We start from the raw sequence: 25,124 nt of genomic DNA on the forward strand, positions 1-25,124 counted from the left end.
TTCTGCACTTTTAGCCTCAAGTCTGAAGCCTGTGTCCAGGAAATATGTGTTTGGTAATCTCTATTGGGCATAGTCCATATACCAACACTAATGAGTCTGCCAAGAGACAAGTTCTGGCTGGTAAACTCAAATTCTTTTCAAGTTTGTGGTGTTTAAAACTATTTGTCAAGGCCAGTCTTCAATAAAGCAAATTTTGCTCTATTGTAAGTTATCGTAAGTGTGGGAGTTACGCCTCGCACTGTGATTGTTGTGTGAAAAGAGACTCAGAAAGTAGCAAGGGACTCTGGAATTGGTTAGTGGCAAAGGTCACAAACTATATGATGTAGAGTGTTGTGGAGATAGTTTGTCTGTCATAAAAGTCAAAGTGTTGCTACAATGAGGCCTGCTACTTTAGCCACTAGTCCAAATTCCAATTCTTTTTATAAAATTTCTATTGGTCTTAATGCTGAGCAATTAATCTCCCATATTTAAACATCAAAATCTACTGAAAGTGATGCAAAAGACATTGGGGAGACCCTTATGATTTGGCACATCATACACAGATCTCCACATTCTATACTTGAACCTCACTTTCCATGTGTCATAGTAGGAGTTTGACACATACTAGAGACATACCCAAGCGCGGATCCAGCATTTTTAAAGGGAGGGGACCAAAATGTCAAAATCCTCCCTGAGTCAGTTGTTCTGCCTTCAACATACTACATTTGTTTTTCAAAAGAGGGGAGGGTGTCTGGACCCCCAGGATCCAGACACCCAGGGCCCCCACTGGATCCGCCTGTGCATATCTATCTCTTCTGACATCTGTAATAGCAACTGAAGGTGTCTATACATATTTCCTTGCTACTGGTTACAGGCAGGAAGAGAGCCTACCCCGGAGCAGTGCCGGGTCCCCCAATGGTGACCTCCCCCCACTGTCCCGCACAGGCTCCCCCACTGCTGCCGAGAAGGATATCCTGGTAAGTTTACCATGTTGTCTCCCCCTTGAGATTCCAAGAAAAACAAATTGGATGCAAGAGCTGACAACAGATGTGTTTTGTTCCCCAACCTTATCTCAGAAATATTATAGCATGTCAGCTTGATGTGGGAGGAAAGCCCGAATTGACGCAGGTGTCAAACGTTTACCACTTTATTGAAACCCATAAACATGGGTATGGTGATGGCATACCTAGAAACATAATCAGTGCGAATCTGGGATTTGAACCTATGGTCCCAGGTTTCTGGTGTGCCTGAAGGAGGCAGCAAATTGCTGCATCTCAGAGAACTGGGCCACCCATTGCCTAAATTGAAAATAGGACCAGATGGTTACAATATATGTGATCTTGACAGATAAGTGTGTGTGTAGATTATTGGTCATGCCCTCAACAACTGGGTTGTCTAGATTTGATTTATGATATGCTGTAGTTTTAACAAAGTAATATATCTGATGTCAGAATAAAACAACATTCACTCACTTGTATGTACCTATACCTCTACACTCTATGATTGATGTGATTGTCTGTTAGACCTGGTAAAATGGTTTATGTGATAAATCCATGGTTCATTTTAAAGTTTCCTACAGTGGACTATCACGGTTCATACAACAAGAGTGCATTGTGCTTATTGTATTTGGCTCGGTTCCCGTAGATGTTGGCGTAGATGTCGGCGGTGGTCCCATCCTATTCCGAGCCATAACTTGAAAACCTTTCAATGGTTATCAATGAAACTTGGCATATGCATTGCTCATCGGTCCCTTTTGCTATTTTGAAATTGTTCTAAATTTTATTTCTTATGTTTCCATGAAATCAATTTTCATTGTAATCTCAAATGAGGGTAGAGTTTGTTTCCAGGCCGTAACTTGAATACCTTTCGACATTTTTAAACCAAACTTGGCACTGGTGCCTATTACAATATACTATTTTCAAATTTTTCTCAATTTTATTTGGTTACGCTACCACGGAAAAAAATCATGGAGATTCAAACAACTCTTGGCCTTTTCATGTTTTTCAGTTTTTGATTTTTTAAATTTCTTGTATTTCCATGGAACCAATTTGGACTAATGTATTGGAAAAATGGGCGGGGTGTATATATAAGTGTTTATGAGTAAAAACACAGTCTAGTTTGTATGATGAGGTAACTCTTTCAAGTGACAGTCCACAGGTGCCGTGATATAGAGAGTTGTGAGATATGTGTGCCAGGTAGCATGGTGTTTGGGCTGAGTGGTCACACTTGTTCCATTAAAATGTTTCCAAAAAATTTCTGTCATTTCCAGAGATACTACTACTACATACACAATGGTATCGACACCGAGCATGTTGCACCAATGGAAGACTCGTGGCTGGAAAATGTGTTGTATCTTGTCCCCCACACACTCAAGGTAAATTATATGGACAGTATTTAGACTTTGTTATTTAGATTAAAATGTTATAAGAGTGTTTCACTGATACAATATGCATATAATATCATAAGTTGTAGCAGAATGACTTGGGATACATGGGGTTTTATGCGTCCCTCATTAAGTTTCATACCACGAGTCATAATTTATCTTACCGACATGTTTTAATATGACATTGTAAAATAATTCAAATAAATCCAAAATTGATAGAAAACAGCTGCTCGATTGAGCTGGGGTGAGCTTGTTCTGTCACCTGACATCCATTGGCTTGGAAAAAGCGTGCGGCTTTTTGCTTTGAAACAGGGTATAAGGGATTTGTTCTGTCTCTCAGAAATGAACGTGCAGCCTGTAGTGCTTGTGGCAGGGTATAAGAGATTTATTCCCCTGCTTGGAAATTTATTTCCCTCCAAGGCGGGTTATACAGTATTTTATCAAGATCACGTGGACCATCAGATTTCATCATTCTGACATGATAATGGTGTTTATGTTGCAGGGTGGTCATGAGGAGACGATAGAGAACCTGTCTGATGAGATGAGGGAAGACTACCTACTCAGTGTGAAGAAAGCTATTGGTGAGAGGAAGTTTGATTTCTGGTCATAAGATTATTGTTTTCTTATAGCCCTTCATTTGACCATTCAAAAAATAAAATGAAACCTTTTCATAGTTTATGCGTTATTAGCTTCCCTACCCTCAAGTTTGGAACAATTAATTTATTTTATTGTTATGTTCATTTGAAAATATGTTTTCATACCATGTCAAATGTATCTCCATAATCCTGAAATATTGTGAACTTGATAAATGTTACTAGCTAATATAAGCACAATTTAAGGGTGATCTTTCTTACACTTGAATGTATTGAAGTAGATACTTAACTGCTGATGTTTCCTGCTGCCAGTTGACTTTGTGCTGAAGGATCCCCGGGAGAAGGATGAGGACAAGAAGGAGAAGCTGCTGCCCCATCGGGAGGAGCTGGCCGTCGTCCCCAAACCCTGGAACAAGTCGTTCCTTGGCGGCCTGGAGCTGATGACCCACCACCTACATGTCACGAACCCCTGCATGCTGCAGGTGCTCGATCTCTGGCACATCTCCTTTGGGTATGTACTGGCACAATAGGATCATAGTATCACATGATTGTCACGACCATCACTGGCACAATCTGCAGGTGCTCAATCTCAGGCTTGCCTCCTTTGGGTATGTACTGGCACAATAGGATCACTGTATCACATGATTGTCACGACCATCACTGGTACTATCTGCAGGTGCTCGATCTCTGGCACGTCTCCTTTGGGTATGTACTGGCACAATAGGACCACAGTATCACATAATTGTCACAATGACCATCACTGGCACAATCTGCAGGTGCTCGATCTCTGGCACGTCTCCTTTAGGTAGGTACTGGCACAATAGGACCACAGTATCACATGATTGTCACAATGACCATCACTGGCACAAACACTGCCTGGTAACACACAACAGTCATCATTGGCTCTTGAGGTCCCTTGTACAAGTTTAAGTTGCTTCCAAGTCATGTAATGATGTTGTCTTGTGTTCCAGCCTCCTGAGGTTCATCGACATTGATGAGTTCCACAACAGACAGGACTCCATGGAACTGGCCACCTTCCAGAACCTGTGCATGAGACACATCGAGGCTGCCAAGGAGAGGCTGCTAAAGAAGTGAGTGATAGGAATATACTTTAGCTTGCTTATTGGAGATACCATAGGAGGGAACTGGACAGTTTATTAAGAGTGTTTTTCTTGTTCATTATATTGCTTTATGAAGGCTGCTAAATTGGTTCAGAATTTTCAAAATAATAAGACTTTGATGTTCAGAAGGGGTGGGGCAGTGCTTGTGTCTGTGTTGGGAGGATGTGTACTCCTGATCCTCTGGTTCCATCTGAGTCATCCAAGAAGGAGTATAGCATGTATTTGAAGAAATCATGATCACTATATGGGTAGTGATCACCAATATGATGGACAAGCCATCTTTTAAATACTTTATTGGGAGGTTTAACATGGACACAATGTTGCAGTCAATAGTTTTGTTTTTCCGCCAGATGGTTCCCGGAGGTACAGAACATCTTCTACCAGGGCAACAAGAGGAAGCAGGTGCCTAGCAACCAGGACCAGGAGATGCTGGAGTCCTTCTTCAACTGTGCGGCCACTCTGATGACAGACAACCTGCAACAACTGACCCTCTACTCCCTCAACGACTATACTGACCTGCTGTGGCAGCCCGAGGTAGGTTCACACTCGGACATTATTTAGAATTGTAGTTCATATGGTTCATTGGAAGTTATTGCCAGAAGACTTTGCTTTGCAGACAGCCAGGCTAGACTAAGAAAATTTTGTTGCCATTAAGTGAAAGCTATTATAGGCTTTCTGACAATGTCAAGCTTATAGTTAGTACCAGCTATTTATGAATGTCATCAATATCAGTGATGAGCACAAGATGAAATTCACTCTATGGTCACACCTGCTGACTCTGCGCTGTGCGACTGTCCGTCATCACTGATGTTCATTTCACTGTCTGGTGTATTTCATGCACTGTTCATTGATATGACTAAACACATGTTGAATCTGTCTGTCTTTTTGCTAACTAAATCTGATAACAAGTTACTCATTGTCCTCATCTGTTCCTCCTATTGCATACTACACTTTCCTACCACTTACCACGATGCTTTAAGCAAGGAAACTTTGCTGATCAAATAAACATTTAGAGGTTAAATGTCAGTTTTCAAAATTGATAGGAATAAGTTAACTAAAATGAAATGACATAGGTTCATATTCATGTATAGAAATATATCTTATGTGGAACCAGTCAGTGTATACATGTAAAACTCCTCTGGACTGTCAATGACAAGAAGACATTTCCTGAGTTGGGATTGGATCTTAGAACTGGTCCCCAGCAACCTATGCTGGTTGTGTGAAGCGACCTTATGGATCGGATGTTCACGCTCAATGACTTGACTGATAGCGTGTTGTGATGCTGTCTTCGTACCCCGATGGCATTGATTAGTACTCACAATATCAATCACTGGATTGTCTGGTCCAGATTTGATTAGTTACAGATTGTAGTCATTTGGCTGAAATATTGCTGCTATAACACACTAATAAATAAACACAATGAAATATATTTAGATGCATTCATGAATTCTTTATGTTATAACTTTCTCAGTCTTTATAAATGTGTCAAATGGACATGCTAAGCAAGACCCTAGTCAGTGAAACATGATAATAATGATAATACCAAGGAAGGCGCCAGCTTTTTATGTGTGATAAGTTACATATGTTTTATCACCATGATTCCAGAGTTTTAACTGTATATCACTTTACTAGTTGCTTACATTTCCCAATCGAAGGGTAAGTTTGTCTTGCTAGGCAGCTATCCTTTTCTGCTCCCGACACTAATCTTGATTTTTTCAGACTATTTGATATTTCTGCCCTCTCTCTTTGCTCCTTCTCCTCAGACACATTGCACTCACAAAATGGTTGATGACGGCGGATCAGTTACGAGATGTCCAAGTATAGTTTTAGAGACCTCATTATGTATGTAAACCAGTTATGTGGAAATTCTCAATCCATTTTGATTGCAAGTACATGTATATCAAGAGTTGGATTGAAGTAGCCAGAAGTTGAATCTGCTCCATGACCCCAGAAGTGTCTCGTGTGTCCAGAGCTTTAAGAATGCTTCAAGCTGTTAGTTTATAAGTTATGAAATTATATAGGGCACCCCAGGCCCGTGAGTGAGTGAGTGTTTGTTAGGCCCCTTTCTTAGCAATGTCAATATAACACTATTACAGGGAACAAATGATAAACACCAGGCTTCCTGAGACCATTTGACGGTAATGAGTGAGTGAGTGAGTGAGTGAGTGAGTTACTCCCCTTTTGACAGTATCCATCAAACCCTGATAAGCCTAAGAGTCTCATCGGGCACCCAGGGACAGTTTGGTTAGAGCATGAGTGAGAGAGTGTGGTGTTTATGTCCCTCTTAGTAATGTCCCTCAATATTGCATGGTGATCTCAAATTTTGATGACAGAGCAGCCCCACGCTTCCAACAAAGAGCTCTGGCCAACCAATGTTGTGTTGTATGAAGTACACGATTTGTTAAGGGATGTCTCTGTCCAGAATGTAAGTTTTCCTTGTTGTTGAGGTCCATTCCGTCTCCTAATATATCCCAGTGTGAAATCAGACCCTCAAGTTAATGATAGTTGTATTAATTGAATAATTTCTCAGACATTCCCTGAATCCACATGTAACACTATCCCCTAGTTTAGGAATGATAAATTATTTGTTTTGCACATGGAACAATTTGCATCATATTTAGTTGACTTTAAATAACACTTCCAATAACATCCAATTCTGCACATCAACATGACAATAATTTTTTTATTCTAAAATATTATTTTGATTTCTAAAGTTATGCAAGTGAAAATAAAAAGTGTTTTAGGATCACTTGAACAAGCACTGTGATAGCTCCTTCACAGGGTGTGGAGGGCGTCACGACAGCATGGCTACAAACGCCTGCCACTGATGGTGCTCCTTACACTGAATGTTCCTGTCACCGAGTCTTGCTTGTAGATCTTCAAAACCATGCACGTCATCAACACATGAATATTAAGGCATTGTAGACACGTTTCCCCATCTCTCGTCAATACATATGCCGATATGCAACATCATGGGGACATGTGTATATTGTTAGTCAAGCAATAAATAAGTCTGTGTCATAAAGTTCAACTAAGCCCAATTCTGTGTATGAAGTTTGTGGAGCAGGTAGCCGCAAAACTGTCATGTTGACCGAGAACTATTGCTATTTGAGTGATGTAAATGAAGTGCTCATTGGTCTGATTCGTTGGTTAATAATATCAACTACTCTGCAAATCGGCTGTATGTGTTTACGGGTGATGGTAGAACATCGTGTGTACAAACCTGTGAAGTACTGGCGATCAAACATGCACTACTAACAAAGACAGTGCTTTCCTGTCTTCTACTAATATATCTTTTCCTCATGTGAACAAATGTATTAAGGGTTATTTTTTAAAATGATAATATATTTGCGAATTGCATGATCTGTTGTTATTATTGAATAAAAAAAATAAAAATCGGTTGAGCAGAATTCTTCCCAAAATGATTTACAGAAAAGTTCATATACCATCATTTGATATTTGTTTTTTTATGACTACCGGTATGCTGTCTTGAGAGTGTTTTTCTATATAACCAATATAGAGTCTCAGATGATCAATGAAATAATGCTAGTGTTAACAGTTCTGTCAGCATGGTACCAGCTGATCACTGCATTCCTACATGACAATGATTGTGTACACATATATATCATGTACATCACATGTAATCTACATCTGTCACTCAATGTGTACACGTTTAGATAATCCATCACTTGATACTGCTGTAGTATGTTGTTGCCAATGTTTTACCTGTGCTAATTAACTCCTATTACTGCTGGCTGTCGTTTCTTCTTAAAGATCATTGAGGTATGGCTGGATGTTTTATATTATCAACATTGCATCGATACATGCTGCACACTGCATTAAATATGCTGCACAGTTGCATTGCAAGCTGCACTTGCTGGCTACATCGGAGCCAATTTGGTTGTTGGAATCTTTGATGGTTGTTGACTTATCGGTTGTGGGGAGGGTGAATGGGTTTGTCATGTTTCCTATTTCACAGAAGTGACATCCTTGATTATCCAGGGTATTATATGTCCATTCTGTTATGATCCACACCATGGACCCACCTGCCCCCATTATAGCTTTGTTATGTGATCTCACCAGCTTCAATTCTCTTATCGTAGAATAGGGCTTGACCGACCCATGCTTGTCATACAAGGAGACTAACGGGATCAGGTGGTCTGGCTTGCTGACCTGGTTGATGCATGTCATTGTATCCCATTTGTGTAGATTGATGTTCATGATGTCAATCACTGGATCGTCTGGTCCAGACTCAAAATCAGAAAACCAATAAAATGTTTCTTCGGCATAGATCTACATTTAAACTCTAGGCACCATCAGAGCGAGGCCTTGATGTATTTAAACAAATCTTAGGATTGTTAAAAATGTTTTGGTTGGAAAGAATGTTTTCCTGAGTCCTAACACAGGGGAGGGAAGTCTTATGCTTCTAGATTTTCCACTTGTATTTTGGATGTCACACAAAAGTTGAGATGAGTATTGGTCATTCTGCTGCTTTCTAACATCATGCAGGAACAATGGTATTTGATTGACGTCTCTTAATAAAGTGTTATTCAAAATGGCTTCAGCAAGAAGCGAAGGTGGCAACTGGGCCCATGGCATCATCATATATGATGGGGATGTAATGCACGTGGTACTCCAGGGTGTAGGAGTGATTGCCTTGGCACTGTTTTCCCATTTTCAGGAGGTGGAGGCATGGGTGTGGACTTGTTTTTCAGAGTTGATTGAAGAGTTTTTTTGTTTTTTTTATTGAATGACATGTGAATGCTTTAGTATAGGGGATTTCCTTCATTGTTTTTCAATTGTAGAATAATGATTTGATTGGTGTTTGTTTTAGTATTGCTTTGATTTATTAAGAATGTCTAATTGCCAAATTGCCAACAATGTTTGTCTTCAGACTAACACATATTCTATGAAATCTTTTGTTACACAATCAATTTTTCTCTTCTAAGAACATTTTTTTTCTTTTGATAGCTAGTTCGACATGTCCATTGATGTCCTCTAGTTTTGATTAAATGCAGATATTCTACAAGACAAGTGTTTAAGCAAATATTTTCTTTCAACAGGAATGAAAAGAAGACATGAAAGTTTATTTTGTACGAATTCTTTCATCTTTCTGTTTAGTCTAGGATCTAGCTAGGATTACACTTGACCCTTGGCTGAATTAGTGAACTAGTCATGTTTCAAGATAATTTCAAAGTACGCAATGTGATCACAATATATCATATAGACAGGTACTGATGACTGATTTGCCCTCATGGAGTGGATATAGTTTATAAACACAAGTGTGAATGAGAACTATTATTCTGATGCAACTATTTGATTAGGAAGAAGTTCTTATCCATACTTTTACCAAACTTTTAAAATTTATTTGAATACTTTTAGAATCAATTTATTCACTAAAACCTACAGTTGACTCTGACATGATTTCATGATATTGATGTTGACCTTTAAACATTTGGATTCTTGTTGTACCATGGTTTAAATGTTACATGGCATTAACTTAACCTTTTGACCTTTGGATTCTAGGATTCAACAAGGGCATATGAACATTCAGGTTTCATCCTGAGACTCATCTTGGACGAAAGTCAAATCAAGTTTGAACCAACATTCAAGGATTTTGAAGTGGTTCTGTTGAATGTCTATGATGTTGTCATCAAAGCGTCTACCGTCGTGCCAAGGGTGGAGACCAAACTGTACTCAGAATGGGTATGTGACTTGTGTTTAACATATCAGTCAGATATGCATTCATACCAATTGGATGTTTGAAATTAATACTGATTTCAAGGTACGGAATGCTTAAACAATCCAGTTGTTGTGAACATGGTGAAACATGCAGTAATGTCTATATCCAATCTTGATTTCTTCCTTGCAATCTGCATCAGACAGTATAGAGTTTGATGGAAAGTTTAGCAATGTGTTGTACATTTTAACAGTTAAAGAAAAAAAAGCGAAAGAAAACTTTCGTAAGTATACCTTGATGGTGTGTGCAGTCACAGGATATTCCTATACATGTTTGTGAGGATCATATACTTGTTCACTCTGTCGTTGTGATCCACTGTGTATGATGTAGATGTTTTAACATCAACTCTCTTTCCTTGTGCATGGCCTTTCTTGCATGGAAGGTGGACCAGGGGGTCTTCATCTTATGTTGTCACACTTCTGTCACTGCATCCCACCCCAAGCTAAGGAGTGGGGAACAGTCACTTTAAGACTGATAGTCAAGAAACCTCACACTTCATCAATGAGAAATTTTCAAATTCCTACTTCATCAGTGGGGAACAGTCAAAGGTTGCATGTCAGTGAGAATCAGTCAAATATATCACTTCATGAATGAGAAACAGCCAAAGCCCTACTTCATCAGTGGGAAACAGTCACATCTAACTTTATCAATGAGAATCAGTGAAACGTCACTTCTTTGATGACAATCAGTCAAACATCTCACTTCATCAGTTGGAAACAGTCAAACATCTCACTTCATCAGTTGGAAATAGTTAAACATCTCACTTCATCAGTTGGAAATAGTCAAACCTCTCACTTCATCAGTTGGAAACAGTCAAACATCTCACTTCATCAGTTGGAAACAGTCAAACATCTCACTTCATCAGTTCGAAATAGTCAAACATCTCACTTCATCAGTTCGAAATAGTCAAACATCTCACTTCATCAGTTCGAAATAGTCAAACCTCTCACTTCATCAGTTCGAAATAGTCAAACATCTCACTTCATCAGTTTGAAATAGTCAAACATCTCACTTCATCAGTTCGAAATAGTCAAACCCTTTTCTTCCCCAATGAGAGTGAGTCACACCCTGAACTTCACAAATAGGAAAAGAAAAACAAAGAAGTCACAGAAATATACTGTGAATACATATACATGTCAGATACATGTCAATCAGATTTCACAATGACACTGTTGTGTGTACATCTAGATGGTCAAAGTTTTATTCATTTAGAAAAATACATCACATTAAGCATGTACAAGTTTACTGCACAAAGCAAGCATGTGATATTCTGCATGTAAGTTTGAAGTCTTATAGTAGAGAAACCTAGTACATTCAAGTAGTTGACTTTGAAACAATTAGTTTCCATACAGTTTAGATGAGTAGGGAAAGTAAAAGAACATAAGCCTGCATGAATAATTCCAATGATTGATTTCCTAGAAAGCATGAAGCTAGATCTTCTAGTAGATGTTTAAATCTGCAACCAGAGCAGGAGAGTAGGACAGACCATTCACTATAGATTGGGAACTTATTAGCAGAGTGTAGCTGTTGGATTCTGTAATAGAAGCTGCCTTAGAAATACTCAATGTTCAATGTAGAAATAGTATTTCATGCATACATTTAGTACAGAGCACTGTACAGTTGAAAGAAGGTTTGTGGTTTTGGTTTTGCAGAATTACTGCCCGAGGTAAGTGATGTCAATCCTTGGTGTCATGTTCGTAATATGTGAAGGTTCTCCGTCTGTTCAATCAGTGTTTGTGGTATTGTAGAATGGCAGCAAGAACAAGGCGTTCCTCAAGCCCGTAGTTCTGGAGGAGATCCTGGAGGAACATCGACAGATGGTTCGTGAGCTCATCAAGAAGGAAAGTGTGGGCCCCAGTGAGCACTGTAAGGTGTATGACCAATACAGCTTCCTCATCACTAAACAGGTGAGTGTTAACGATGGTAACTATAACTGTATGGAACTGTTGGCTCTTCCTCATCTTTGGGGGCACAGGTGGCATCTAAGAGTCCTTTGGATGCGCCAGAAACCTACGATTGGGGTTCGAAGCCCGGTTTGCCCAATTATGTTTTCCAGGTTTGTCAGCACCATACCCGTGCTCGTGGGTTTCACCAAAGTGGTAAACATCTGAGACCTTAAATTGTTTGATAGGCATTACTTAGAAGTTGACGGATGACAAGATAGACACAATTTTTATGGATAACAACTTCTTTAACACAGTATTAAAGAAGTTGTTATCCATAAAAATTGTGTCTATCTGAGACCTGTATCACTTTTCTCCCACATCCCACATTAAAAGTGGCAATAAACCTACTCACTCACTCCTCATCCTTGTCCTCCTCCTCCTCCTCCTCCTTCTCCTTGGCAATTCGGGCACAGAAGATATCCCCAGTACACCATGCTTATCATGAGAGCCAGCTAATGGGAATCAGGTTGTTACAGTTTGTGACCTCTGGTTGATCACTCAAGTTGTGTGTCATTGTGGATTGATGCTCATGTTGTCAACCATTGGTTTGTCTGACCTAGACTCAGTTATATAAAAGGTCACCTTGTAGCTGGAATATTGTTGACTGCATCATGAAACACGCTGACTCATCATCATTATCGTCAACATCATCTTCAACATGTCATTGTCCCTCTTGTTACATATCCTGGTAGAACATTCAAGTGTATTATGGAATCGGGTGATCAGGCTTGCTGACTTGGTTGATGCTCATGATGTCAGTCCATACTCATTCACTTATATGTCAAAGTTATGGTTAGAATGGTGACCAGTCGGTTATAATGACCACTCAAATGTACAAAGTTTGTAATAGTGAGCACCAGACCAACTTTCATTTGTGACATGACTGACTGTCCTCTCATATTAACTGGTGACTTGTTAGCGAGTCAGTGTGTTTACAGACCCCAGTAGACAGGCTCTGACAGGGATGTAACTCCAGTGTTCCTGCTGGCTTTTGAAACTGCCAGTTATGGTGGACTGGCAACTCTAATAATTTCCAGTCCCCCCTAACTTTTGCCAGTTCCATCTTTCATCAAATGAAAAAACGTATGGAAATTAGCTGGTTATAATTCTTTCAACATCATGTTCAGTGAAATGACGTCATCTGTGCAGTAACTTAGTTAGATCTACACCTCATTCACACAATCGTTTGTCACAATTTTCTCTTCTTCATTTTTAATATTTCCAGACGAAGTCACTACAAATATATATGTAACTTTGAAGCAAAAAAAATAATATTTCCTTGCACAAAAAAAAGACAAAGGGAAACACTGATGGTAACAGACAAGCTGACTTCATTCGTACTAATACTTATATGAATATCCCCGATGTTTTGTTCAACAACAAAGATTTATAAGGTACTCTATTTGCCGCTCCTCAGGGACTGACAGTCACATGAATTACCAGTCCAAGCCTGATTTTACTGGTAAAAAATCTGGTAATTACTGTTAAACGGGAACACTGAACTCCATGGTAAGACTTGTCATAGTGTGTAACACTTTCTGTCATCTTTGTTCCAAGGCTGAGACAGATGTGGATGAGTTCATGAAGGAGGAACACAACTTTGATGATTATGCAAAAGAAGTTGCTCGTTTCCACCACCTGACTGAGGAGATCTCCTTCAACTCGCGCAAGGTACTCACCCACACTGCACCTGCAGCACCGTTGGCTGTTTCCTTCCATGCAACATTACAGTCATCAACGCCTTGTTCCACAAAGTGATCTTACATCGCTGTGACTATTGTAATTCTATGTTAAAGTTAGGAGACTCACTGTTCTGTTTGGCTCAGAGATCACTTTTTGGACTTGTTGATTTGGACCTCAATGATTGAACACAAACGTTGATATCAGTGTTGTGTAGTTCTTTGTGATAGCAATAAGGAAGTCACTGATGTATGTTTGTTCAGGTTCTGAGACTTGGGATGTTCGAGGTCCACTGTGATGAACTGATCCGTGCTCTCACCAAGCGGGCTGACACACTGCGCAGTCGACTCTTGGTCCGCATGTGCAAGGATCACCAGGAGGCCAATAAGAAGTGAGTTATCTGCCCTTGCATATGAAATGACAAGAAATGTACTTGCTTTTCTTGATGATAATGATAAACAGTGTTTGAAAGGATGAGACTTTCTTGGTGTCCTTGAAATAATTGGGGTCCTTGCATAATAATGTCATCATTACCTTGAAATTGTCTTGAAACATGGTAGAAGTTTTTGCCTCATAAGGTTGCTCATTTGTCTAAAGCTGCAATTTGCTGTACACGATTGCTTCCCTTAGACATGCAAGAAGACTATCAAATCCCAATTTGCCCTGATTATGTTTCTCAGTTTGTCACCGTCATACCCTTGCTGGGTTTCACCAAAGTGGTATATTAGCTGTGTCACTTTGGTCTTCCAACCCACTTGGAGCTGACTCAATGTGATATAACTGACATCATGTTCACCGCGACTTTAAACCAACGTACTCCACTGCCCTGGTTCTCCGTCCCTTATTGGCAGTCTCTTGGAATAATAATAATGTATGTTATTGACATGTTCAACCTTATTCCAGGCTCTGTGACGACTATGAGCAGATTGCCGAGAAGGCATTGACCACGCCCGCCAACACAGAAGAGCTGATGCAGCTCAAACAGTTCATTGAGAAAGTCGAGTCGGACACTATCTTCGTCATGGAGAAGAGGCTGATGGAGTCCAAGGATCGCCTGGCGTTCCTGTCAGACTATGCCCAGTTCAACCCAGCCGAGATCCGTGTCAATGCCCAGGTGTTCATGTGGCACGGCCGGATGCCGGCAGTGTTCGAGGAGCACAAGCTGATCGTGTCGGAGAAGAGGAACCAGTATGAGGATGCTCTCAAAGTAGGTCATGTTAGAGTCTGGAAGAGCATTCCTTATTTGTGTTTCATTGATTTATTCTTAACCATCCGGGGGTCATGATTAAATAACTTGTGAATAGTACATATGTTGAAGAACGTACCTGGGTGGTGGTGAATGTTGAAGTAATTTTGAGGGATAAATATGATCCTGATGCATCCTCCAAAGGAGGATAGTGCTTCAGAATAGGGGGACTACGGTCCAGGGTTTGTTGCCAATTTCAAGTCGGGATCTAGACATTTTGATTAGTGCCTTGGCCTGAAACTGAGACATTGTGTGGAATTGGGTTGATTAACGACTGTTGCTATGAATTGGGAAGGAAAATTCAATGGGTTCGTCCTTCCGTCTGTCAGGTTTTGTTTCCTATCAGTCCTTGTTAACTTGTTAACGATCAGTCCAGTAAAGAACTGCTCCTGGTTCCATGAAATGATTTCAGTGCTAAGATGATCATAACTCTTTTCTATGGCTAATATCACTAAGTATTTCATTCTTGTTAACTGTTGAGTTTGATACCCGGCAGTGTTAAAAGATGGTACTTGTTGTTACCTGTCTGGCGCTCAGTATAAGGGACTAACTGGCAGCTCGGTGTCAGTATAGTGTATATGAGTAGGGTATTCAGGTTAAACTGAGGCATGGTATCTCAGTGTGCTAGCACTATAAATCGGCATCAGTCCGGACTAGTACAAGCAGCCACACACACACGTGCATGCATGTCGCTATATAAGTGCAATAATCTTTCACGTGACGTTAAACCCCATTTCACCTCACCTGTTAACTGTTGGGTTGATCTATGTCATAAAATAAGAGCTGGCATATAGGTTAAATAGTGTTTCAACAACTTCAGTCAAACTTGCAGGGATTTCCACATTGGCTGATTCTAGTCCCCCTTGAATGCATGACCAGTTCATTTATGGACAGACTTGCCTTAAACTGGCAAAAGTGAAATAAAATGTAAAAAGTGAAAAGCTCCATTGAAAAACCATTCATTTTGGTCATCTTTTCGTTAAGGAATGGAATTGAACAAAATTTTGTGATGGATGAATGAACTGCTCCAATGATACAGATGGTTGTGTGGAGTATAGTATCTGTATAGACATCGTATCTGACCCTGTGTATTACAGCTGCGCCGTGACCGCTTCATTGAGGAACTGGAGAGTTTCGCCAAGCAGGTGGAGGAGTTCCAGTCATTTGGTGACATGGCCGACATACAGAAGTACCTCCGTCGTGCACAGTCCCTCGACACCAAGCTGCAGGCTGCGGCAGAGAAGGTACACCTGGTGTCCATCACAGACATGTTTCATATAAAGTCATGTATCAGTGGGTGTGCTATAGCTAACAGTTATGAAATGAAACATTTTTTATTTGTGATTTATCATTCAGAAACTCTGGTTAAAATTTTCCATATTTGTTGAAATTTGTACATTTTTTTATATGAATGTTACCTTTTTCAGTGTCAGAAAGTGTATATCAGTTTGGTGAGAGTATTTATGAATGAGGATCTTCATTTCCAGGATATGTTATGTTGTGATGAGTCAGCGTTAGCCCGGAGAGTGAGGAAGTATTAATACTGTCTTAAATAACCAGTTTTTTTAAGTGTTATTGTTCTTATAGTTTGAAAAGAGACTTTATCTAACACCCATGTTGTGTCCAGATTGAGGTCTTCAATGAGGAGGAGGAGGCGTTTGGCTGGCAAACAACAGCCTACCCTCAGCGACAGACAGTCATCAACACACTCAAGCCGTATTTACAGTTGTACGAGACCACTGTAGACTTCAACTCCAAATACAAGTAAGTTCTCATCATCTCAGTACCAAATACTGAGTAGGATTGTACTTCATCATATTGTATCAAAATGGAAGAAACCTGGAACAAAGCTAGAGGATTAATGGATGTGGCTTTGAATGAGTGAGTGAGGGACTGAGTGAGTGGACCAACAGTGTATGTGACATACTTCATGGCTTTTAAAGAGTGAGTGAGTGAGAGAGTGGACCAACAGTGTATGTGACATACTTCATGGCTTTGAATAAGTGAGTGAGGGACTGAGTGAGTGGACCAACAGTGTATGTGACGTACTTCATGGCTTTGAATGAGTGAGTGAGTGGACCAACAGTGTATGTGACATACTTCATGGCTTTTAAAGAGTGAGTGAGTGAGAGAGTGGACCAACAGTGTATGTGACATACTTCATGGCTTTGAATAAGTGAGTGAGGGACTGAGTGAGTGGACCAACAATGTATGTGACGTACTTCATGGCTTTGAATGAGTGAGTGAGTGAGTGGACCAACAGTGTATGTGACATACTTCATGGCTTTTAAAGATCGAGTGAGTGAGTGGACCAACAGTGTATGTGACGTACTTCATGGCTTTGAATGAGTGAGTGAGTGGACCAACAGTGTATGTGACGTACTTCATGGCTTGGAATGAGTGAGTGAGTGAGGGACTGAGTGAGTGGACCAACAATGTATGTGACGTACTTCATGGCTTTGAATGAGTGAGTGAGTGGACCAACAGTGTATGTGACATACTTCATGGCTTTTAAAGATCGAGTGAGTGAGTGGACCAACAGTGTATGTGACGTACTTCATGGCTTTGAATGAGTGAGTGAGTGGACCAACAGTGTATGTGACGTACTTCATGGCTTTGAATGCGTGAGTGAGTGAGTGAGTGAGTGGACCAACAGTGTATGTGACGTACTTCATGGCTTTTAAAGAGTGAGTGAGTGAGTGGACCAACAGTGTATGTGACGTACTTCATGGCTTTTAAAGAGTGAGTGAGTGGACCAACAGTGTATGTGACGTACTTCATGGCTTTGAATGAGTGAGTGAGTGAGGAAGTGAGTGAGTGGACCAACAGTGTATGTGACATATTTCATGGCTTTTAAAGAGTGAGTGAGTGAGTGAGTGGACCAACAGTGTATGTGACGTACTTCATGGCTTTGAATGAGTGAGTGAGTGAGTGGACCAACAGTGTATGTGACGTACTTCATGGCTTTGAATGAATGAATGAGTGAGTGAGTGAGGGAGGAAGGGAGGGAGGGAGTGAGTGAGTGGACCAACAGTGTATGTGACGTACTTCATGGCTTTGAATGAGTGAGTGAGTGGACAGATACTCTAGGCGGGTATACTTCATGGCTTCATGGCTTGGAATGAGTGAGTGAGTGAGACAATGAATGGATTGTTTTGATGGCTTCAATGAGTGAATGAATGAATGGATTGTTTCGATGGCTTTTAGTGAGTGATCACGTGGATGAATAGATGGATTAGATGGCTCGTGATAAAGAGCTTTGATTTGTTTGATAGAAGTATGGATGGATTAGATGACTGACTGAGAGGTGAGTTAATGCATAGAAATGGTTGCATCGGGATGACAGAGTGAATGAAGTGTAGAGATGGACAAATTGGGGAAGAGCAACTGAAGGAATTGACGATACTACAATTATATATACCACATTGTTACAACTTGACTGATGAAATTGCTGAGTGTCCCCTGATGGCAATGTGTGATGTTCACCTACTTGCTGCAGGCAGTGGATGGACGGGCCGATGGGCGGTGTAGATCCTGACGTGGTGGATCAGGAGGTGGGCAACATCTGGCGCGGTCTGTACAAGCTGGAGAAACAGTTTGATGGCGTTGCTGCTCCCAAGAAAATAACATCCAAGGTGTGTGTTTGTCACCAGGCATCATATTGTATAAGCAGTCCCCGTGACTATTGATGCAGGCGTAGATAACGCTTTTTTGGGGGTACTAATATAGAAACCGTGCATCCGTCCATGCAAGATGTCGTTTCGGGAGCAGATCTTGAAAAACGTACAATATTTCTTCAGCTAACTTGGTACATTGATAGGCATAGTGGTAAACAGAAAAAGAAGTTTATTCATGAATGAAGGCCACATGGCCACATGGCCCAGAGTTCATATAGGTCTAGTGGTAAACAAGTGCCTTGGGACATTAAAAATTTTTTTTTTAGTTTCCATGGCAACAACTTTGAGTTAGGCTGGAAAATGGCGGTAGTGCTCGTTTCCGGAGCAGATCTTAAAAACCTACCCTGCTATATACCTGCAGCAAACTTTGTACACTGATAGGTCTAGTGGTGAACAGGTGCCTTTTCATAGTTTGGGATTTTCAACATAAAAAAGTTTTTTAGTTTCCATGGCAACCACTTTGACTTGAAAACCATACAATAATTTTTCAGCAAAGTTGGTTGGTACATGGTGCCTGTTGATAGTTTATGATTTTTTCAAAAAATTTGTTTCGAATTTCCATGGCAACAAGTTTCTTATATATAATTGTGACAAGAATTTACAATTGCGTGGAATATTGATGACTTTGTCCTCTTGTTTATGTTAGTTTGGTGTATTTAGCGTACTACTTCTATTTGATGCCACTATTTCCTTTTTTGATGATGAAAGGCATATCCCTTTTTGAACATAATTAAAACTAATCAGTTTAGTTTTGGTTTTCAGAGCTTAACTTAAAAAAAGAACTTAAGTATTGTAAAAGGAATAAGGATGCGAAAAATGGGAGCAAGATAGAAGCACAAGAGTAAAACTGGCATTCAACTGTGACTTCACATCGACATGACATCATAGCGAGAACGATAAAGAAAAATAGTGGGATGGTATAGTTCTGCAGCAAGTCAAACAGTATCCCACCTGTAAAAGATCTGTCTTAGATCGGATTCCTGTATATGCACACATTTTGATTGCAATTCGAAGAATTTGGTATTGTCCTAAAATAATATTCCTGAGATTGTCGTACACAAATTCCTCCATGTATGCAGGTGAAAGGCAAAGTGGAAGAGTTCAAGGAACACATGCCGCTTGTCCAGACCATCTTCAACCCCGGCATGAGGGATCGACATTGGGACCAGGTTACAGATATTGTCGGCTACACCATCCGTCCCGACGACTCGTACTGCCTGTCCAAGTTTGTCGATATGAACCTGGATTCGTACATCACCAAGTTCGAGGGCATCTCGGAGGCAGCCAGCAAGGAGTACTCTCTGGAGAAGGCTATGGAGAGCATGAAGGGAGAGTGGGCTCCGGTAAGTTCTCTCCTTAACATTGATACAGGGCCACTCCATGGGGATTATGGGTTGGAATCGGCCTTCAGCAACCCATGCTTTTCGGAAGGGGCGACCAAAAGTATCGGGTGGTCAGTCTCATCGACTTGGTTGATAGCGTAACATTGTACCTAACATCATTGCTCATGATCTCAATCACTGGATTGTCTGAACCAGCCTTGATTATTGACCGTCATATAGCTGAAATATTGTTGAGTGCATTAAATAACAAACATTCAACTATAAGGCAAATAGCTGCAAAAACACTGATGTGGTGTTAAATCAATAATCACTCAGTCAGTCACTCCGTTATAAAAAATAAAGACAAAAATAGGCTAAGCTCCACAGTCGATACTTGGTGTGAAGTGGAAAATTTTAGTAAATAAAGTTAAATGTAAGTAAATAGACCAAACTTATTAGGACTGCCATTTGCCAGTCGCCTATTCCCTCTTTAGATGAGGTTACATCAACGTACCCTGGTGAAATCTTCTTGACAGGATTATCAAATGCATGGTTCAAATAATAGGACTTATCAGGGAACAAATCCTGCTGTAGACTAGAGATCTGAACTGATGTCATTTGGTACTTGGTGAAATGTTGCAATACGACTCCAAGTGCTTTTCACTTCTCATCTCAGTCAAAGGGTTGGTTCCGGTCAGCATTGAAATGTATTCAACATTTTCTGAATATAATTCTCCTTTTAGGCAACATTGTGTTGCAGTACCTGACATCTCATGCTGTGTGATTCCAGATTGAATTCACGATGATCCCGTACCGCGAGACTGGGACGTCCATCTTGTCCTCCATCGACGACATCCAGCAGTTGCTTGATGACCACATCGTCAAGACCCAGACAATGAGAGGCTCACCGTTCATCAAGCCATTTGAGATGGAAATAAAGTAGGTTTCATGCAACCTTTTTTGCATTTTAATTCTTTATTTAAGAAAAGTCAGAAGTTAATTGAAGTTTTAGTATACATTTGTAAATCTCTGAACCATCAGTAAAAGGACCTCATGATTTCTTATATGCTGAGAGGTACAAAAAAACTTTCTGACAGTTGCATACACTGTTTGCTCACTTACAAAACGGCCCACAAGTTTCCAACGTCATTGCCCAAGAAGAAATATTATCCTACATAAGACGCACAAAAGGCGGTTATCATGTCTTATAGATGCTGTAAAAATGTCACACGTTTCATGTTGGAATTTGGATGTACTGTTTGAAGTTACTGTCATGTGGATATTTATCAATGCAACATTTGATCAAGTATTGAAGCACATAGAAACAGCATCAGATACATATTTGGTAACCAGTGTCCGAAATAACTATCTGCCTTTCTGCCCGTGGCTGGTAACATTTCTGTCGGGCTGTGTGAAATTTTGCTCCATCTGCCCACTTGTCTGTCAGATAATTTTACGACTACTTACGTATTCAGTTTTATCATAACTTCTTGTTGATTTACAAGTAATTGTTTGCTTTATTTCAACCAAATCAAGATGCGATTTGTCTTTTGTTTTTCACGATTTATCAATATTCATAATGTCTGAATGTAGGCAGGTAACTTTGAAGATGGGCAGGCAGAACTTATGGGTCATCTGCCGGACTATCTTGTTTGGTTTTAAAATGATTTCAAACACTGTTGGTAACTGACCCTGATCTGGTGCTAGGGACTGGGAGTCCAAGCTGATGACCCTGCAGGACATCCTAGACGAGTGGCTGAAGGTGCAGGCCACCTGGCTGTATCTGGAGCCCATCTTCAGCTCCCCCGACATCATGGCGCAGATGCCTGAAGAAGGACGCAGATTCACCACCGTCGACAAGAACTGGCGCGACATCATGAAGTCGGCCATGATTGACAAGCATGTTCTGGCAGTACTTGACATTGACAAGATTCTAGAAAGGCTGAAGAAATCCAATGAACTTTTGGAACTCATCCAGAAGGTAATGTATTATGTGTGTGATAAGACCGAGGATAAGCCTTTAAGATTTCATACAAACCTGAGAGGAACTGTTTGATATTACTTTGTAAACAGACAGAAAAATCTGAAGCAACATTTGTCAACAATTTTTTGTTTCCAGCACACTTTCAATAAACCTTAGGAATTGGAGGTAAAATATTTACTGGAAAAATAGATTCTTAAAAGTATTGTATTTTATCTGTAGCCTTGAGGATTTTATGTATAAAATACCCGGGATTTTAATGTAAGAAATGGTTAGAACAGACCCCAGGCTCCCTAATGCTGGCTGACTTTGTTCAGGTGGTGAGGTTCAGTGACATGGTGGGTCATGCATCAGTGTCACTGATGGCGTGGGACCTTCCTTATATATATACAAGCCATGGTGATGTATGGCCGGAATATTGCTGACTGTTCTGTCTAAATGGTATTTCTGGTTTATGTTTGTTACTTTGACATGGAGTGTGTATTTCTTCAGGGCTTGAACGAATACCTGGAGAAGAAGCGACTTTACTTCCCCCGTTTCTTCTTCTTGTCCAATGATGAGCTGCTTGAGATCCTGTCGGAGACCAAAGATCCCACAAGGTAGCTATCAGTATTGCAGTATGGAAAGGATTGTCACAGATTTCAGTTTACAGTCTTTGTCAGTGGTGCTCCATCAGTAATGTGAACAAATGTGTCCGATAATCAAGTACATATGATACAACCTACATCTTATCCTTTCTTCAGAGTGCAGCCCCATCTGAAGAAATGCTTTGAAGGCATTGCATCTCTAGAATTCACGGATGTGTTGGATATCACCCACATGAAGAGTAGTGAAGGGGAGGTGGTTGAGCTACGTGACGTCATCTCCACGTCCAAGGCCCGTGGTCAGGTGGAGAAGTGGCTGCTTGAGCTGGAGGCCGACATGATAAGCTCTCTACACAAGGTAGGAAATTGTGATATTTTACCTCTCTACACAAGGGGATATGACAGGATATCCATCCAATTTGGGGAATTATGATTGATTCTCTGCATGATTGTGAATTATTGCGTTGCAGTTTCTCTGTGGATGATTGTGAATTATTGCATTGCAGTTTCTCTGTGGATGATTGTGAATTATTGCATTGCAGTTTCTCTCTGGATGATTGTGAATTATTGTATGGCAGTTTCTCTGTGCATGATTGGGAATTATTGAAATTTGACTGTTTCTCTATTCAAGGTTGAGAATTATTGTATGACAGTTTCTTTGTTCAAGGTTGTGAATTATTGTATGACAGTTTCTCTGTTCAAGGTTGGGAATTATTGTATGACAGTTTCTTTGTTCAAGGTTGGGAATTATAATTGTAGTGTTCACTATTTCCCACTCTTACTTTGCAGGTTATTGGAGAATCTCAGGAAGCCTACTTGAAGACACCCAGGGGTGAGTGGGTGAGACACTGGTCTGGTCAAGCTGTCCTGTGTGTATCCCAGAAATACTGGACATCCTACATCCACGAGGCAATCAGGTCGGGCCAGAAGGCCCTGGCGGACTACCTGACTGTAAACAATGAACAGATTGATGAGATTGTTGCCCTGGTCCGAGGCAAGCTTTCCAAACAGCACCGTGTCACACTGCAGGCTCTGATCGTCATGGACGTCCACGCTAGAGATGTGTTGGCCCACCTGGTGGAGAGTGGCGTCTCCAATGAGCTGGACTTCAAGTGGTTGAGTCAGCTCCGCTACTACTGGGAGGTGAGTCGCTGATGGAGATACACAGCTGAAGACTTGTGGAATCAGCAGGATCCTTCTTGGGACTCCTTACACAGATGGGCTCACTTATCACTTTCTTATCCCTCCACACGATGTGGAAGGGGGATATAGGAATGGGGCTGTCTGTCCGTCCATCCAGCCTTCTGTCATTCTGTCTTTTAGTCCATCTGTCACGTTTCATTTCCTGAGTAGAACTAAAAACTTATGAGAGATATCGTATCCTTACTTGGCACATAGTCTGAAAATGGCGGTAGTGCCCCTTTCTGGAGTTGATCTTGAAAACCCTACAATATTTCTTCACCAAACTTGGCAAATAGATAGGTCCATTGGTAAACTGGTGCCTTTTGATAGTTTTTTCGAGTTTTCATATTTATGTCATATTGACAGGGAATATGAGTATTTCATGCTTGTTCATTCCTGTAAAAAATGACTTTTGGGTATCTTTTCTTTTCCTCCAAAGTCAGCAATATCACGGCAGCTTGTAAATATTCGAATCTGGGCCAGACTATGAGACTAGGATGACATGAAGGGTCACCAACTTGACCACTCAAATTAATTAAGTCTCCCTTATGACAAGCAAGAAAGTACTTCGGACCTAGTCAAGCTTGAGTATGCTAGTACTTGAACTGGTGCATTGGTTACTTCTTGGAATTGTATCTAAAATGTGTTTTCAACCTGCAGAGAGAATTTCTGAAGACATTTGGGACAGATTTTATCAGTATCTTTTTGCAGTCTAATATGCATGAAGATAATATGGATTTCAACTGTTTTAGTTCAGTCAATGTGATTTGTATCTGTACAAAACATCACGTTCATGGAACAAAAAGGTTGAAACTAATAAGTTAGTCCTGTCCTCAGTATAGATTTGACTGGCAGGGTTACCGGGTTAAGATGAAGCATATCACACTTCAGTGCACACTCCGTCGCAGTGGTGACTCAGCATAACACCACTGCCACAGGCTAATTTGCATATCACGTGACCGGACTTTTCTCTTGTTTGTAAACAAACGCGCTTTTTCAGAAATCAGTATAGAACGGACTAATGTAAGTATTTGGGGGCGCTTTACATATTGTTTTGCATAACTATATAGATATGCTACTACAACTGCGACAGTGAGTTGCATGACAATATATATTTATGCATCAAAGTGACCGTGTCGCTAGCTCTCCATTGCGCTTCGATGACAGCACGTGGAGCCGTTCAACCAATGTAAACATAGGATAACTACGCAAAAACAAGTAGATTTTTACGTATTTGCATACTTTCTCAATGAAAGTTAACCATTCTTTGACATTTGTTTATGAAAATGTGTAGACTTGTCAAACATGAAACGGATGAAAAGCATATGCAATATCTTGAATGGACTGTGAAAGATGTGACGAATCGTCACATGGCGCTGGCCTGTGGCAGAGGTACTATGCTAGCTGGCTGCCGGCCGCATGGAACTCTGGGTAGGAGAGTGACTTCAGTGTAAACGTCTTCTCTGTGTTTTCAGGATAACCAGATGGTGACTCGAATGATCAACTCCATGCTGAAGTACGGCTACGAGTACCTTGGCAACACCGGACGCCTCGTTATCACACCTTTGACTGACAGGTGTTACAGGTGAGTTTACATCAGCCATGCATTGCACATAGTGGGCCAGGATCTGCTGTTGACTGGGTTTGAATCTGAGATTCGCCCTGATTATGACTCTTAGAGGCCTGTGTT

At 40.6% G+C, this 25,124-nt stretch overlaps 1 protein-coding gene across 4 annotated transcripts in view; it reads left to right on the forward strand.

Annotated features, from left to right (window-relative positions):
• LOC124142996 (dynein axonemal heavy chain 7-like) overlaps window positions 1-25,124 on the forward strand; it is a 95,467-nt gene that overhangs the window by 5,261 nt on the left and 65,082 nt on the right. For all 4 annotated transcript variants that reach the window (XM_048382467.1, XM_048382468.1, XM_048382469.1 and 1 more), the window contains exons 4-24: window positions 854-956; window positions 2,249-2,353; window positions 2,865-2,943; window positions 3,268-3,466; window positions 3,927-4,046; window positions 4,427-4,610; window positions 9,603-9,782; window positions 11,565-11,723; window positions 13,320-13,433; window positions 13,706-13,833; window positions 14,346-14,649; window positions 15,786-15,932; window positions 16,316-16,452; window positions 18,188-18,323; window positions 19,445-19,708; window positions 20,478-20,626; window positions 21,395-21,668; window positions 22,161-22,267; window positions 22,412-22,610; window positions 23,042-23,395; window positions 24,910-25,019. In XM_048382467.1, the coding sequence (XP_048238424.1) occupies window positions 854-956; window positions 2,249-2,353; window positions 2,865-2,943; window positions 3,268-3,466; window positions 3,927-4,046; window positions 4,427-4,610; window positions 9,603-9,782; window positions 11,565-11,723; window positions 13,320-13,433; window positions 13,706-13,833; window positions 14,346-14,649; window positions 15,786-15,932; window positions 16,316-16,452; window positions 18,188-18,323; window positions 19,445-19,708; window positions 20,478-20,626; window positions 21,395-21,668; window positions 22,161-22,267; window positions 22,412-22,610; window positions 23,042-23,395; window positions 24,910-25,019 (3,552 nt within the window). The remainder of the gene's footprint in view (window positions 1-853; window positions 957-2,248; window positions 2,354-2,864; window positions 2,944-3,267; window positions 3,467-3,926; window positions 4,047-4,426; window positions 4,611-9,602; window positions 9,783-11,564; window positions 11,724-13,319; window positions 13,434-13,705; window positions 13,834-14,345; window positions 14,650-15,785; window positions 15,933-16,315; window positions 16,453-18,187; window positions 18,324-19,444; window positions 19,709-20,477; window positions 20,627-21,394; window positions 21,669-22,160; window positions 22,268-22,411; window positions 22,611-23,041; window positions 23,396-24,909; window positions 25,020-25,124) is intronic.

The sequence above is a fragment of the Haliotis rufescens genome, unplaced genomic scaffold, assembly GCF_023055435.1.
Source record: "Haliotis rufescens isolate VD_foot unplaced genomic scaffold, xgHalRufe1.0.p SCAF_4, whole genome shotgun sequence".
Classification (NCBI taxonomy): Eukaryota; Metazoa; Mollusca; class Gastropoda; order Lepetellida; family Haliotidae; genus Haliotis; species Haliotis rufescens.